The 15,989-nt window shown below is 41.4% G+C and overlaps 1 protein-coding gene across 3 annotated transcripts in view; it reads left to right on the forward strand.

The window, feature by feature from the left end:
- Positions 1-15,989, forward strand: part of adkb (adenosine kinase b) — a 108,773-nt gene that overhangs the window by 71,330 nt on the left and 21,454 nt on the right. For all 3 annotated transcript variants that reach the window (XM_044337595.1, XM_044337593.1, XM_044337594.1), the window contains exon 7: positions 6,256-6,426. In XM_044337595.1, coding sequence (XP_044193530.1) covers positions 6,256-6,426 — 171 coding nt within the window. The remainder of the gene's footprint in view (positions 1-6,255; positions 6,427-15,989) is intronic.

A 15,989-nucleotide genomic window follows, 5' to 3' on the forward strand; every position in this document is an offset into this window, starting at 1 on the left:
TGGAGGTAAGAACAACAGTAGAAACAAGAGAGCATAAACATAGATTTACTTTAGAACATGAGGAGAGAGAGAGAGAGAGAGAGAAGCTTGGCTTTCTTTTTCAATAACAAGATAACACAGTTTTAGGGAAGAGAAGAAAGCATCTCTGCTGGCATCATTTTTGTTTCATCTCTTTACAGAGGTAACATATGGTATCTGTAAGGGAGAGTCAGTTTGTGCTATGCGGTGAATTATTTTGTGGATTAGTATTGGCATTTAAATGCTCTTGGCTTTAAATCTTGTCTGTTTTAGATCTTAAGTACATTCCTTGGCATCCCACTCTCCCGCTCAGGCTGGCCTCTTCCCCCGGCCAACACATTTTTGAAACTGTAGAGCTTAACAGGAGAGCAAAAGGCTGCCATTTGAAAAGACCCTGAAGCTGATCTCAAATTACTTTTAGTGAGATGCCACTAAAATCAAACCAATTCTTCCAGTGTTGTGATGCCAACAAAACCTTAACCTCAAGTTGGGGTTAAGAACCCTTTTTTTTTTTTCTTTTTTTTTTCCGTGCAAGTAGTTTCCTCCGTTACTTTACAGAGTGGAGGTGTCTGAGGTTAATGTAATTACGGTCTCTGATGGTTGTACAAATTGCAGTGTGACACACGCTCCCCTCACATGTTCTGCGGTTGGCTCTAATGTCTTGTTTTATCCACACTCATTAGAACGACCTTGTTCAGGTATGTTTAGTTATCGCCCTGACCTTCTAGCTACATCTCTATATTTCACATACACCACAAGAGACCTTCACGACATCGGGGAAAAATATCCGCTCACTTGAAAATCGGGTAATATTTAAACCAGAGAAAATGTTATAGAAATAAATACTGCAGCAGTTAGTAAGTGATGTCTCTGCCCAGTTGTTAAATCCAGCGTTTGTGGCACATTTATGTTGCCCTGGAGATCCTGGCTGACATGATAGCCCCCTTTCCTCATCTCCGAGCAGCCTTTTAAAAGCACAGCCCTCCCTTATGTTTCCAGTACAGTTGGCCTCCCTCCAGCTCCCTCCAGAAGAAGTGGGTGAATTCCTAGATGTCTGATAAGCTTCACCAGAACATGATTCTTAATGGAAGAGAGAAGAAGAAGAGGCAGATGCTATCAGCGCGGTCGAATTGCCTTGCAGTCAGATCAAACATCCTAAAAGTGCATGGAATGCTGAATCATGTTGTGAGGTTGTTACACATTTATCTTCTCTGTTGGCTTAATTGAACTTGTTTCTAAATGAAACCAACTGGCCGTTTCAATGCAAACAAAACATCATTAGCATTGTGAAAATCTCAGTTGCTTTGTAGCTTTTTTCCTCCTCTCATTTTCCTTTGAAACGAAAAGCTTTAAATGAGCTCTTTTCATCCTTGTAATTTTTTTTTCCTCCACTCAAGGCACTTTGTGACACCATTAATCACTTACCTCTGTTTGTCTTCTTTCTTTCTGCTGTTTATCAAGCCAGAGACTGACACAGATTCCCCCCCCCGCTACCCACCCACCCCTCATCATGTGTGAAGGTCTTGTTTGTCCCTGTGTTTGTGTGTAAAACAGCAGGACCTTCAGGATCGGAGAGTAAAATATATCTTGCAACACTGGTGTAGCGTGCCAGAGGTGTCTTGATGGAGATGGAGTCATACTGAGCTAATGAAGCTCCAAACCTCAGCTATCGATCCACCTCGCAACGGTGCTTTACAGAGATAACTGAGGAGGAGAGCAGTGTGTGGCATCACGCACGCTCTGATCTGTGTGACATCTAATTCTGTGTAATGAACCCTGTGCACCAGAGAGCATGATGGGGGGCTGTTTATGGTAATGACAGGGATAGCATGGCCTGGGCGGTTTTTGAAAAGCTTTGCAACACTGCTGGTTAGCTCACAGGGCTTTCCTGACAGGAGGAATTTATCACGGGAACAAACGCCTCAATAAAACAACTTGAAACAAAGTCACTTTACAAAGTTGTATATATGCTACATTTTATTTCTACACAAAGTCCTCTCTGGTATATTATTGTGCAATTTGTGGTTGTATAATGTTATTTATATCACCTGTATTCATGCTACTTTTTAACACTTCTACTCTGTAGTTCTTCTTCTGTAACTCTACCATTGCTACTCTTGTTTACTCTCTACAAGCGACAACTATTGCATGCCTGTACATCCTTGAAGAGGGATCCCTACTCTGTTGCTCAATAGAAGTTTTTGTGCGATAGAAGTACCTGAACTGAGGCTCGAAACGTAAAGTCACATTAACCTTCCCTCCACTCACTCAGCCTAGAGAAAAGATATGACATCACTGCACCGATTTGGGTGATAGATAAATATTGAGCAGCGAAATCACAAACTGTGAACAGTGTTTGACAGCAGTGTGACATTGTACTAAACAGAGTGAAGGCACCCAGCTAGAATAATGACTTTTTTTTTTTTTTTTTTTTTGCCAAACACAGTGCATGAGTGTTTCTATTGGATATTCTATCTGAATTTGCAGGTTAGAGTTGAACAAAGGTTGAACTACAGTCTACTCACGGCGGCTGGAGATCACACCAAAACAAGGAGCGCTTCCTGGAATTCGTAAGTGAATGGGGAGCATTCACTTCAAAAGGAAAAAGATATCAATGCTTGTGTGACTGCAACTTTAGGCTGTTAGAGAAAAGCAATGGGCTGTGTTGGTGTTGCTACAGGTGGAGGTGAGAAGATGAAATACAATTCAGGAACATCCTTGACTCACAACTACCTACCTGCCTACACATACAGCAGATACAGAGCGACATTTGCATTCATTTGGAGTCGTGTTTGCGGCCATCTGGTGAATGTAAGTCCAATATTCACCTTTCATTTTGATTTGGTCCACCACCTCCTGAGTGAAAAGCCACCAGCGGGTCGCCAACTTCACCTGTTTGCAGCTTGCTGCTGAGCAGAGAGCCTACTGGGGTTTTATCAAAACTACTGCCTGCTGAAATATAAGAAAATTCTGCTGATAAAAGCAGTAACAACAGTAAAGTTGTGGGCCGTAACACCAAAACAATGAGATGAACGTTGCTAAAAAGCTCTCTAGAGCTGAGGGGAATTGCTCCTCTGAGGGTTTGTCACCATGACTGACCCCTTTCACTCACATTTCATCCATTGTTATTATAAAAGCAATGCTGAGAGACTTTTAAGGATAGAGAGTCTCTGGGTTGTTAAGCCCTCTGAGAGAAACGTATGATTTCTGGCTGTATAAATAAACTTGACTAAGATCTGGGGATTTGAGGAAATTTGGTGTGATTGCAGTGGCCATAATTACTCTTGTCTCTGAGGTGGTGATGGTTTAAATTCTCTCCATCATTCCTGAGTAATAGGAAGTGTCAAACAAAACCTTCATGACACAGTACTTTGAACACTCCCCCTTATCCCTGCAGAATTAAAATAGACCTGGGTTAAAAGAAGAAAAAAAAAAAAAAAAAGCTTTTCCTTTTTCCATGACCACCTCTGCTGCTGGTGCAAATGAAAATGCCCTTCCCAAAATAGATCATTTTTACCCTTCAGATGTCCACTTTTATTTTAAGCCCGGTGACACCATGCCATCCATCACACCCAGCTTTTCAGATGTGAGCAGCCCCGGGGAAAACACTGATACAATGCAGGGAACGTGTGATAGCGTGTTGCTGCTGTGTCGTTAGGACCTCTATGGTTAGATTACCACTAATTTCATCTCAGAGTAGCATTTAGACATTTTCTTTGTGTGAGTAAAGTGGAAGTCATTCCTCTTTTTAGGGTAAACATTGAAAATGGATGCCCTGCCTTTCCAACTCTTCCCTCAAATTACCACTTGACATGGCCAAACATCGCTCCGCATTATTGTCTGCCAGGAAAATGCATTTCTGAATGCTTTATTGAATGTTTTGACTGGGTGGAAATTGTACGAAGTGTACCCAGCGCTTTGATCATCTTGACCTGGAAATGTGATAGTCACCCCACTTCACAGGGCTCTCTGACACCTGGGAAACTGGATCTGGTATTCTTGATACATGATCTGCACCGCAGTACTAAAGACTTAAGTTCTCCTGTTTCGGAGTCGGCAGAGACTACTGATGGGAACTGAAATTTCACATGGCTCAGACTGAGGCTTTTTTCCCCCCACAAAGCCACTGGAGTCACAACATTTGGAGCCTGGTGGAAAAAATGGCCTGTATGATTTTTATGAACGGGATTCCTGCAGCATTACTTTGACTTCAAACACAGAAACACAAAATGTTTTTTTATGATGATGTTGATAGACTACATAAAAACATGTGCACTGAAAGACGGATATACTGCAGACTTCAGGCTCTTCGAGACATCAGTTAGATGTTTGTAATTGTTGTATTTAAGCATTTTCATTTGACTAACCCAAATGTATTTTTGGGTTAGTTTGCAAGGATTCACAGAGTTTTTTATAGCGAAGTTGGGCCTAACATCATAAAGATAAATATGCTTTATATACTTAGGCACTATTTCACACAGCAAATGCTTTTTATTTAATGAGTGTGACTATTGTTTAGTCACAACTCATTGTTGTGCCTAGTAACTAAATTGATCACTTGATAAAATGCATCAAAATGACTAATTATGTGTCATTTCTGGAAGAAACACAGAGTTGTACTGATGATTGGCTTTAAAGATTATTGTTTTTTTGTCTGTCTTGAGACTATTCTCACTGTACATGGACTGGATGCAGTGTGTTTTTCACATCTGTAAATAAATTGTATCAAATCAAAATGGACTTGATTGCTCAAATGAGAATTAAATCAGTCTGTTTTAGTATTGCATGGATATTCATTCAGGAATCAGTTAATGTATTTCAGTTCTGATTTCTAAGTGATTTAATGTGATGGCACTGGCAGTGGTAGTGAGGTTAGAAGTAAATTACACAGAGCCAGTGTGTGATTAGAGAAGCTGTGGCATGGCTTTTAAAGTTCACCACCCCTCAGGATATTTGATCGAGCTGCCGGCCTTTGATCAGTGTTAACATTACGGTAACCATGACAGTTTATTTTCAACTACCAAAAAAAGGCCATTTGTGTCAGAAAACAATCTCCCCTTCCTCTGACACGTTGGCACACTGCAAAAGAAAAATGTCAAGGTCAGTGATGGGCCATTAGCCCAGAGTGAGTTTCTTTTGTGCTCTCAGATCCATTGAAAACAACTTTTTAGTCTTCAACAGATGGTGCCGTGACACAGCAGCCACAGGTGCTAACCTGGGCCTTAACTTAAAGACATTTCCAAAAAAAACCACAGGACATGCAGCACTGTAAGGGAATGAGAATGTCTGCCCAGAGAATGAATGACACCATCAGTGTGTAATAAAGAGTTTCCCTGCTTAGCACGGCTGAATTGTAATGCCTTGTACATTTGATTGACACCTCAGTCACCCTCTATTCATCGGTATTATACTTTACCTTTTTCTTTTTCAGGGAGGTCGCTCCTCCGTTGCTGCAAATGTCATAGTGCTTTAATGAGAACTGCACTGTAGCCCACAATAGAAGCTTTTCAGCCAGATTAAATGTATCACTGAGCTGAAACTTTCCTTTCCTCTCTCCCCTTTTTGCCCCTATTGTGACACAGTGGTTTTACAGAGCAGCTTGTTGCTGAAAAACAAGGTTAAGAAGATCAGTATCAAAGGAGGAGTGTTTTTGTGTGGCTTGCAGGAGAGTCTCGCTTCAGGTTTCCACCTGAAACACAAAGGTGTTTTCTTACCTGATTTGTATTCATTCACACAATGAGTGGACCTGCCTCTCTTGTTTCCAAGTAAGGAGAGTCCAGACGAGACTTTTGTTCGCCCTATCATCGGATACGTGCATGTTGCTTCCTCCAGTACGAGCCTTGGAGCCCAGCCATAGGCTTTGTCCTGGATGGATTTTTTTCCTGCCCTTTTTCCTCTTCTTTGTTACACTGTGTGTGTTCTAAGAAACCATTTCAGACAAATGTTTGAGCACGACTGCTGCTTTTTTTTTCTTCTCTTTTGCTCCTGTGTTATTTCAATAATACCATGCCTTGTCACCCTAAAATTTCCTTGTCAGAATCAAAAACCCACAAATTAGCAGTTTAACGTGTTTCAGTCCATAGGAGCCCGCAGTTCAGTCCTTTCTGGCACATGTTTGGCTGTCAAAAAACAGATAAAGCCGCCTGTACAGCAGTGCTATACAGATTATTTTGTTTGGTTCGGTTGAAGTGAGTCAAACTGGTATGATGTAAGTAAATATTATTGTCTCATTTTCAGGGGTTTTTCCTGACGGTGTCCCCGGAGTCAATCCTCAAAGTGGCGAAGCACGCTTCAGATAACAACAAAATCTTCTGCATGAACCTCTCAGCACCTTTCATCAGCCAGTTCTTTAAAGAGCCCTTGATGAAGGTCATGCCCTATGTCGACATCTTGTTTGGCAACGAGACGGTAAGTGAAACGAGACATGTTTAGGATAGAGATTCTGTTTGCTACCACATTGTTGTGATCTAGATATACAGCACATGCTTTTTTTGTGTGCACTTATTTCCACAAAAGAGGTTATATTTTCAGTCATTTGTCTCTTTTTTGTTGTTTTTAGTTATTTAGTAGGATATCTCAAAAACCTATGAAGTATTTAAACATAACGAATTTGAAGGATGAAGCCGAATGACTTTGGTGATATCCTGACTGTCACCAAATTTCAGGGTTTTTTTGTTCAGTTTCAATACCTTTGATAAAATACCTACCACACTAAACTAAAATAAACATTATACCTGCTAAACGTCAGCATCTTAGCATTGTCATTGTTAGCATGCTAGCATTTAGCTCAAAGCCCTGCTGTGCAGTACATCCTCAAAGAGCTGCTAGCGTGGCTGTAGACATATTTTTCATCACTCATGCAAATTTCCAGTCTTCAGCAAATTTAGTACATAACACCACCTTTCTCATAATATTCCAAATTCTTGTAGACTTAGCCTATTAACACTGCAATAACTCATTTACACCTTTATGTGATGCTTCTGAAACATGATGAGTTTAAACAGCAATTCATTTTCATACAAGATGCATAGTTGTCTATTAATATCCAGAAAAAGATGCAGATTAGATACTACTGAATGTTTTCTATATATATAACAAATTCAAAGGATTTGTGGAGGTATGTGCTCCCTGAGTGCTTTGTAGTTTAAGACTATATCCTCTCACCTTGTTCTAAGCAAAATGAAATGACATGTCTTCAGTTTCCTTCCACTCTCTGCTCTTGTATCTCCTCAATATCCATTTAACTTCTCACTTATCACTGCCCCATAAAGAGATGAATAAGAATTAGCCCAGTAATCATTCATCTCAATCCCGTCACCATTTCATGCCAGTTGATCCATTGATTTTTTTTTTTTTTTCTCTCGGCTCTGTGGAAGTGAGTAGCTGGTTGGGGGTCAAGCTGTGGTCACAGACCGTGGTGCTGCTGGGAAGTATCCTCTAACAGGCCAGCTGAGCTTGACTCGGAGGCACCGCCTGGACAAACTGCACCTTTGGGGAGGGGAGCAGGGGAGTGGATGATCACTGGACTGAACTCGCCTCCCCACTGCTAAAGCTACTAAACAGAGCCCTTTTTTCGGGTTAGAGATGGGGTCCACAGACCAGGACAGAACTGGAAAAAACTGCTCAGCATTAGAGGATTTATTGCTGTTGCTGACTTCAGCTTTTTCCTCTTTTCTTTCCTCTCCCTCCCTTTTACATATGCACCTCTCTCGCTCCCTAATTGCTGTGAGGAACGATTCTGTCTCCTTAACCACGGTGTACATTTTGCAAGCGTTATGTTTTTTCGGGTGGGTGGTACTGTAACTGTTTGCTTAAGAAGTTTGCTCACACCTCCAGTCATTACAGTTTAATGACTGGATAATTGCAATGTATGTTTGTTGAAGGAGATTATCTTTTGGAGACTCTGTCAGGGCTTGCTCTCCGGAATTGAACCCGGCCAAAATAAGGGATTCAGCGGGAAACAGAGCAGATATTCACCACTCAGCCGCCTCAAGCAGTGAGGTCTTCCAGGGTCTATATAGGACTAATGCCTGTCCAGAGTGTTTTGACTCCTTTTGGCCTTCCCCCTTGTTGGCTGCTGGGAGGAGGGAAGCGGGGGAATGACTGCTTATACAGTCGAGCCCCAGACCTCCCATTGTGCACAGGCCAGACAAGGTTGGCGGTCATGCAGTGGTGCATGGTGAGTGACAGGCAACAGGGCTGCCTCGCCCACGCTCGCCCCCTCCAAACCCCCCCCCCGGCCGTCCTCTCACCCCAACTTCCACCCCCCAAAGTGATGGATCAGCCTCAGCCCGCGATGCTTTCATAACAAGTCAGTGACAGTCAGGATCATGCAGACTGACTCCTCTAGCCTTGCAGAATGTGCCATAAGGGAAGGCTAATATGTCTGCTTGTCTCTGCCTTCCTCTCCCACACTTACTGAGTCATGATACAGAGCTACACACACTTGGGGAAATATGTTTAAAGCAGCTTTAAAATATGATGTTTTGAAAATGACTAATAGTACTTTTGGGCAAGATTAAAGTCCTTGAGAATCGAGTTCTGCATTATTTGTCATGACTTGGGTTTTATTTCAGTCAGATCACAATTCCATTTTGATCGTTTGACATTCCAAAACAGTTGTACAACAACACAGACTCCAAAAAATGTCAATAGCCTCTGTTTCTTTTCTTGTTTTTGCCTGCTTCTGATGTTGAAAGTGTCTATGTTTCTGACTGAGTCTACCCTGGGTAATTCTGCTGTAACTCGATCCTGCTGGTACTTGTTTGAAACCTGGCATCAGCAGGCCCTGCCTGGCCTATCGGCAGCCTCGTACTTATATAATAGTCTCCCATCCATCCTGTAATTACTGCCTTTTTGGGGCATAGTGTAGTGTCTGTTCCCTCACTGGCGGGGTGGTGGAGAGGCTAGCGACGCCGTTTCTGCGTTGGCAGGGCCTCTGAGATGGTGCCGATGGAAGCACATAGACATCAGACGCTACTTCACTTAATTGGCAAACATGTCGTGTGATAACCTGGGAACAGTGCAGGCCTAATTGAGTCCTCCTGTGCTGTCCCTCTCTCACTACCTGACATGGAACCCAGGGCATTACATTTCCCTCCATTTAATGGCTGCAGTTAATTAGGCCCAAATGAGGGAATCATTACCGCTGGAAAAACCACATGCCAGTGGATTCGCCGATAAAATTAGCCACAATTTGCTTTTGCTATTTGAGCATAAGAGATAAACCACACAATGGGGGGAAAGGATTGGACCATTACCGTTGGATTTGTATTGTGGAATTTAAGACATATCATAGACAAATGGAACGATTAATCAAGACTGAATTAATCACCCTGACTGATGTTTTTTTAAGCCAGGACTCATAGCTTTCCTAATTTAGATCATTTCATGTGCTTGGGCTCTTTTTTTTTTTTTTTTATCTGTGCAAATGGTTTAAAAATGTGCTTCCTTAATAAAACGATACCGCAGATGAGGAGCTCAGTTTTTTTTGCCCCTCAGCCAATACCCAACAACCTCCTCACTCCTCTGCCATTTAACATTATATACCACCCCCATACAGGAGCTCCACATGGCTTCCATTGCTGTCCAATGCATTCTGCAGCTCCACACTCAGAGGGAGCTTATTTATATGGGTCCCAGCCTCGTCTTCCAAACGAGAGACAGCCATTGTAATTGAATACTCAATAGGTGAGCCATTTAACAAAAGTGGAAATGGCATTCGGCTATGTATTAATGTGCTTTGCTGAGGCAAAAGGGGCCATCATCATTTCAATGTTCAAGCTGTTTTAAAAGAGCATTTAGCCTGCCATCTCTCCAGGCCATGAGAGCAAAATGACACGGATTTCTTCCTCCTCTGTACTTTGTGTGAATGTTCCTCGCCTAATATTTTGTATGGTTATCTCGCTTATTTTCCCATCCATCCCTCAGCACCTCTCCGTGATCTAGGTGGAGGGATACAAGCAGCTCTACAGAAGGTTATTGTCATGAAAAGCCCCTCAGGCGTTTTGGCTCTCAGCCCTATTTTTCTCCATCTGCATGCAGTGTGTGTGTGGTGGTGGGGGCTCTAATGATTTTTCCAGGACAGGCTGAAGTGGGTGTACAAGTATATATATTTATGTCTGTGTCTTTGTGTGCATGGAAAAAAGACAGGCGGAGGAGATACACGGGCAATATGGCGTCATTTCTTAACATCTCTCCAGATTCGTCATCTGGCTTTGTTTGTTTGATAGACTGCTTGGAAGCCTTATCTCTGTGGCGAGGCCCGTGGCTGTTTATCGCCTCAGTGACGTGTATGGGACCGTGGAAGTGCGCGCTCTCTACTGTCAGTATGTGTGGGTGATGGCAAGTTCACTAAAGACCCCTTAGGGTATGAGGGGTGTTCTCGCAAAAAAAAAAAAAAAAATAGCAGAGTAGGAGAAAGAATTTCCCCTTGACAGCTCACCCACAGCGGACTGGAGATGTGCTTCTCAACGGTGGCTTGGGGAAAATATCCCGTCTCACTGCCTAAAACAAAGAGATGTGAGAGCCAGATTAGCGTATTACCGAAACAGCTTTCCTTTTAGGCTCTTCTCTCTCTCCTCCTGTCAGAGCTGTCTGCAGAGAACGGGGAAGAACATGAGACATTAACCTCCATGTGTTTATTCACAAGGCCCCACAGGCCAACTGGGAGGATGAACACAGAACCATCTCTAAAGCCGGCGAAGCGGAACAATCACAATGTGTCATTGGAGGAAAAGACATGAAGTATTAGCTGCTGCTCTCCTTTGTGTCTTTCACAACTGAATTTTAATTGAATGTGCTATTTCTGTGATGAGTCACATGCCTTCCGTTCTGAGCCAGAGTACATTGACCTTCAGTGTGACGTACAGTCAGTGAGTTGCATGATGAGTCATAGCGCGCATTAACTCTGATGATTTGCTAAATGCAAAAGCTGCCTTGTTTTATTTTCATGTGTGTGTGTTTTTTTTTTTTTTTTTTTAATCTTAGATCAGTGGTTCCCAACCTCTGAATCAAGTCTCCTAAGATGCAAATTTAAAAAGACTGGAAATAAGAAAAAAAAATCATTCTTTTACACATTTGATTTATTTTTTTCTGACTTCTCTCTAATCTTTGCTTTTTGTTGTTGTGCTAAATGCTAACATCAGCATGCTAATATGCTCATAATGGCAATGCTAACATGCTGATGTTTATCATGTTAGCATGTTAACATTTGCTAATTAACAAAAAATATAACTGATGCTTATGGGAATGTCATTAATGTTGCAAGTTTTGACCTGATAATGGTGCTGGAGGAAAAGTCAAAGGATCACCAGTATGATTACAGTTCATCAAAGTGTGTGCCAACCATCCAACCCATCCACTGAGCCGTACCGTTAGCATGGTTAAAACAATTTAAATGAAACCATCTGAGAAGGAAGTATCACTCGAGTTTAACTGCTTGCAACTCATTGACATATGAAACCTCTGACAAGAGGTTGCGAGTAGTCATTGCTTGGCTTTAAATTGAGATTATGTAACTTTTGCTGAACAGCGCTCTCTGTGGTCACAGGGCGTGTGGTTACAGGATAATGGCACATTGCATTTCCCTTTATTTTCCTAAATTCTTTCGACTCCATTGCTTTAATTACACTGTAATTAGTTGACCTGGCTGAGAGCGAGGCTGAGCACTTTGAGGAGATTTTGGCTCTGTGGTCATAGTCGAAATTGCAAGTTGATGCCCACTGGCCCAAAGACTTTTTCCCTTACGCAATCATGATAAAAGAAATGGCTGTAGAATGATTAACACATTTTTCTGAGCATCACAAACACTCCAACTTGATCATTTTTACCATGAGAATTTGAGCCATTAAGTCTGGAGGATCCATATTAGTAAATTATGTTTGTGTAATCTGTGGCTCAAAGGACTGTGATGCATTTGATCCATGGGCCCAAAACAGAGAAAAACTTTTTTGAGAAACTTTTATTGAAATGAATGAGGTCTGTGCCACCAAAAAGAAACAAGTCTCCTTGTGAGGTATTTACTTTTACAATTGAAATTTTTATCTGCGACATGCTAATATGCTAATATATAATATATCTTAACAGTAGCACAAGTAGTAAAAAGTCATAGTCAGAAAACTGACTCGCTAATATCAGTTATACATTAATTAATATCCATCCAAAGATTAACACTAGCTAACAGTGGTTACCATAAGCTTTTGGTGAGGCTGAAGTAGCAAAAGTGCACTGAATTGAGCGAGGGTGTGTTTCATTGCTTATAAATTCAACTTTTCATTTGTAAGAGGAAGATTATGTTATTTCATCTGTCAAAAATTAATCAGTCTCACTTTAATGGGTCACGAGACAAAAGGTTGTTAGCCACTTTTCAAGATCACATAGTGTCCTGAGTGTATACTGTACAGGCAAAGAGACGATTCAGTACAGAAGAATGATCTCTCCAACATTCCTCTGTTTTTCCTGGCCTGTCTGTTTGCGAGTCATGGTACTTTAGGAGCCAGCATGGCTCCACCAGAGGAGTCCGACTAACCACTGTAATTGTGCTGTGCCGAAGCCGCCTTCCCCAACCCTGGGATTGAACCATGAAATATTCGAAAATGCCGGGGTTAAGAGACGGGGGTCTTTGGCAGTCCAACGTGAAATGTGAGACCATAGAGCATCTTTAACAAGGAGGTGGATAGAAAGCCAGCCAGTCGGGCAGCCAGGTCACACGGTGGAGTCCTCTGAAGGAGAATAATTATGGATGTAAGAGGAGATATTGCGCTGGGAGCAGATCAATAGTGCCCACGTTCAGCTGGCGCTGAGGCCAGTGTATTTCTGTCACAGCAGGAGAGAGTGCAGGATATCAGCTTGTTGCTGGAGGGACGTGCAGAAGTTTGAACACAGGCGGGCTTCCCAGATACCGTTACAATCCTCATGCCTGTCCTCTTCCCAAATCACTGCTGCTTGGAGTTTGGCTGGTTGCTCTCCCCCCATCTCCAATCCTCTTATCCACACAGAGTTGGCGGGAGTACTGGCCTTTGTCTACTCATGATTGTATTCCCACAGTCCAAGCTATACAGTCATGTTTTCCAGTGTCATTTGGAGGACTCCCCTGTCCTCATGGTTAGAAAATTCTGGATAAGAAAACGACAAAGACACAATCAACAAGCTTAATCTACCCACCCGTAAAACCAAATTAATTTGCCCCGTGACATGGCTAATGGAACCTATGGATTTATTTTAGAAATGCTGCTCAGCACAATCTGCCCAGTGCTTCTACTTGAGTTGAATGAAATGATTGTTTTCTAATTTATTGTGGGTCTTTTTTTGTTGCATCATGCCAAGTATTTCCTTCTGGAGCAGCCATGTGGTTATTTTGCTCTCCAGCACCATCCATCACATGTTAGCTATGTGCATACATGTGAAATGATTTAGCCTTGTTGTTGAAGGGCCCCTGCCCTCCATGTAACTTTTCATCTGGCAAATGGCCGTCCTATGCCACATCAACAGATAATACGTTGGACATCATCTCAATTCACATACATACATACATCACAATTTCATTCCCATACGTGATGCAAATTATTGTTGTTTGCAATGCCACACGCACTTGCACTCTACGTATATTGTTTGTCCTTTATATAATCTGTATATTGCTTATATATTGTGTATTGTCTTTAAATAATATGTATATTGTCTGTATTGCTTTAGAGACACCAACGGCCAGAGTCAAATTCCTTGTGTGTGTTAACATACTTGGCCAATAAATCTGATTCTGATTCTGATTTTTGTATGGCCAATTTATTCAGACAAAGCTCCCTGTCCCTTGTGCCCACAAATGGTTTGAATTATTCCGAGAGCTTTTTTTTTTTTTCCTCCCTGGGTTTTTCATTGTCTGAAGCATGCAAGCTCATGCAGAGCAGATCTTTATTTCTCATTAGGAGGTAAATAGAGCAGGCCAAATGCTCATATGTTTATTATACACACGAGGACATGGTCACTGTTCTCAACAGTTGAGTGCAGAAAAAAAGCTGTTTGCTTTCTTGACCTTTGTTGCCTGCAACCACATGTCTGTTGAATTTACTGGATAATAAGCTGCAAGAAACTGATAGACTGCAAGGAAGTTTGGTTTAACCTCATCAAAAGTTTTGGTAACACACATTTAAGACTGTTTTTATCCAGAGTGGAAAAATAAATGTATAATCATAATCATCACATCATTCACAGATCATTATTTGAGGCAAAGTTTACATAGAAAACAAGAAAGAAAACAAAAGAATAATCAAATAAGACAACAAACATGACAGCAAAATTGCGAAATCAGAAGCATTAAGAGCAGCCAAAAAGTCAGCTTCAAATCTCTTACTTGTCTCAGCTTCTCATCTATAATGTTAAATATTTGTGACTAAATAAGTGACCATCTGTAGTAGCAATTAATAATTGATAAAAATCTAATCTAATGTAACCTAACTTGCTTCATCATGAGTGTGTAGGAGTGTTTTGATCAGATTTAAATCACGGGAAACATAAGCAAACAAGGAATCAAAAGATTGACGACAGATTCTTATCTTGTTACAGTCTAATAGGTGTGTGGAAACCCCGACATCCGCTTTTTCTTTCTAATTCAAACCAGAGAGAAGAAAAAATACAAATACATAAATCTCTCATATATTTGTATGTTCATGCACTCTTGGATCCTATCACTGATTTAAAAAAAAAAAAAAAAAAAAAAAAAAAAAAAAAGCCCAAGGTTTATAACTCAAAAGCATTCAAAGAGTTTAAACTCCACGAGCGCTGGACAATTCCCTAACTTGCTGTTGCTCCCCAATCACATCTTTAAATTTTATGATAAATTGAATTATTGACCCTGAAAATGTGCCTCAAAGAGCTGGAATCAATCAATCAGCTTTTATCATCAAACTGCGGATCTAAAAAAGTAACTTAGCTGGACCTAAACCAACGAAACAAGCAGACAATCAATAAAACTTACCGGAGCAAAAGTAAAACTTCACTTTCAATTGTGTTAGCAGCTCGTATTTCCTCAGGTAGGTTGTTCCAAAGTTTAGGGGCCTTAATTGCATTTGCTTCATTACCTTTTGACTCCAGCGTCGAGTCAAACGGTCAGTATCTGTTGAGTCAAGACTATTACTTAGGGAGATAAAAGATCCATGATATAAGCTGGGATTAACCAGTTTATGTTGTAAAAGTAATCAAAAGTCTTTAAATTCTAAATTCAGCTGCAAATTGAAGTGGAATTAGAGTTATAAGAATTAGCTAAAAGCTGATCTGACCAGTTCATCCACCATTTTTCCTTCATCCACTGTCATTCCTTGAGAGATACCCAGTCTCTGGTAGTCTAACGTTGTGCGCTGACCCCTTGTTAGAGCCCAGAGGTGAGATGTGTGATAGAAGCCCTTAGTGCTGATAAGGCCATCAGGCTGATAACTAACTCCTCCCCGCACAAAGCTGCTACTGCCGCTGCCACTGCTTCCATTAGCCCCACCAGACCGCCTAAATGTCTGCCTGTTCCCTCCGCGCTATCTGAGGTTACATCCTCTGTTCTGAGCCCCTTATGCAAACCCTGCTTTTCCATTCTGAGATTGCTATCAGTGGAGATATTTATGTACTGCACATGTTTCCGATTGTTTAACCTTTGGACCCGTGCTGTAGGTGCTGCTGCAGTCCCTGTGGGCTTGCTAAGAGACCTCTCTCCTGCCCTTGTAGGCAGACTGAGATAGATGAGAGCAGAGGCTGTTGCTAGAGGTGTGTAATGGACTGGCAGGCAAGGGCACTGTTGAAATTGGTCACATAGGTCAAGTCTGCACTTGCTTTCAAGTTTTCAAGACAAATATAATCAGAAATGGATTTAAAGGGAAATGTTCAACCAAGTCATTGTTTTTTTTCCCCCCTTGATTCTGGTTCTATTTTACATAATGCACTTATCCAGAGGCCATTTCAAATTTGCAGTAATATCTAATGAATTGGCATAA

The sequence above is a fragment of the Thunnus albacares genome, chromosome 20, assembly GCF_914725855.1.
Source record: "Thunnus albacares chromosome 20, fThuAlb1.1, whole genome shotgun sequence".
NCBI lineage: Eukaryota > Metazoa > Chordata > Actinopteri > Scombriformes > Scombridae > Thunnus > Thunnus albacares.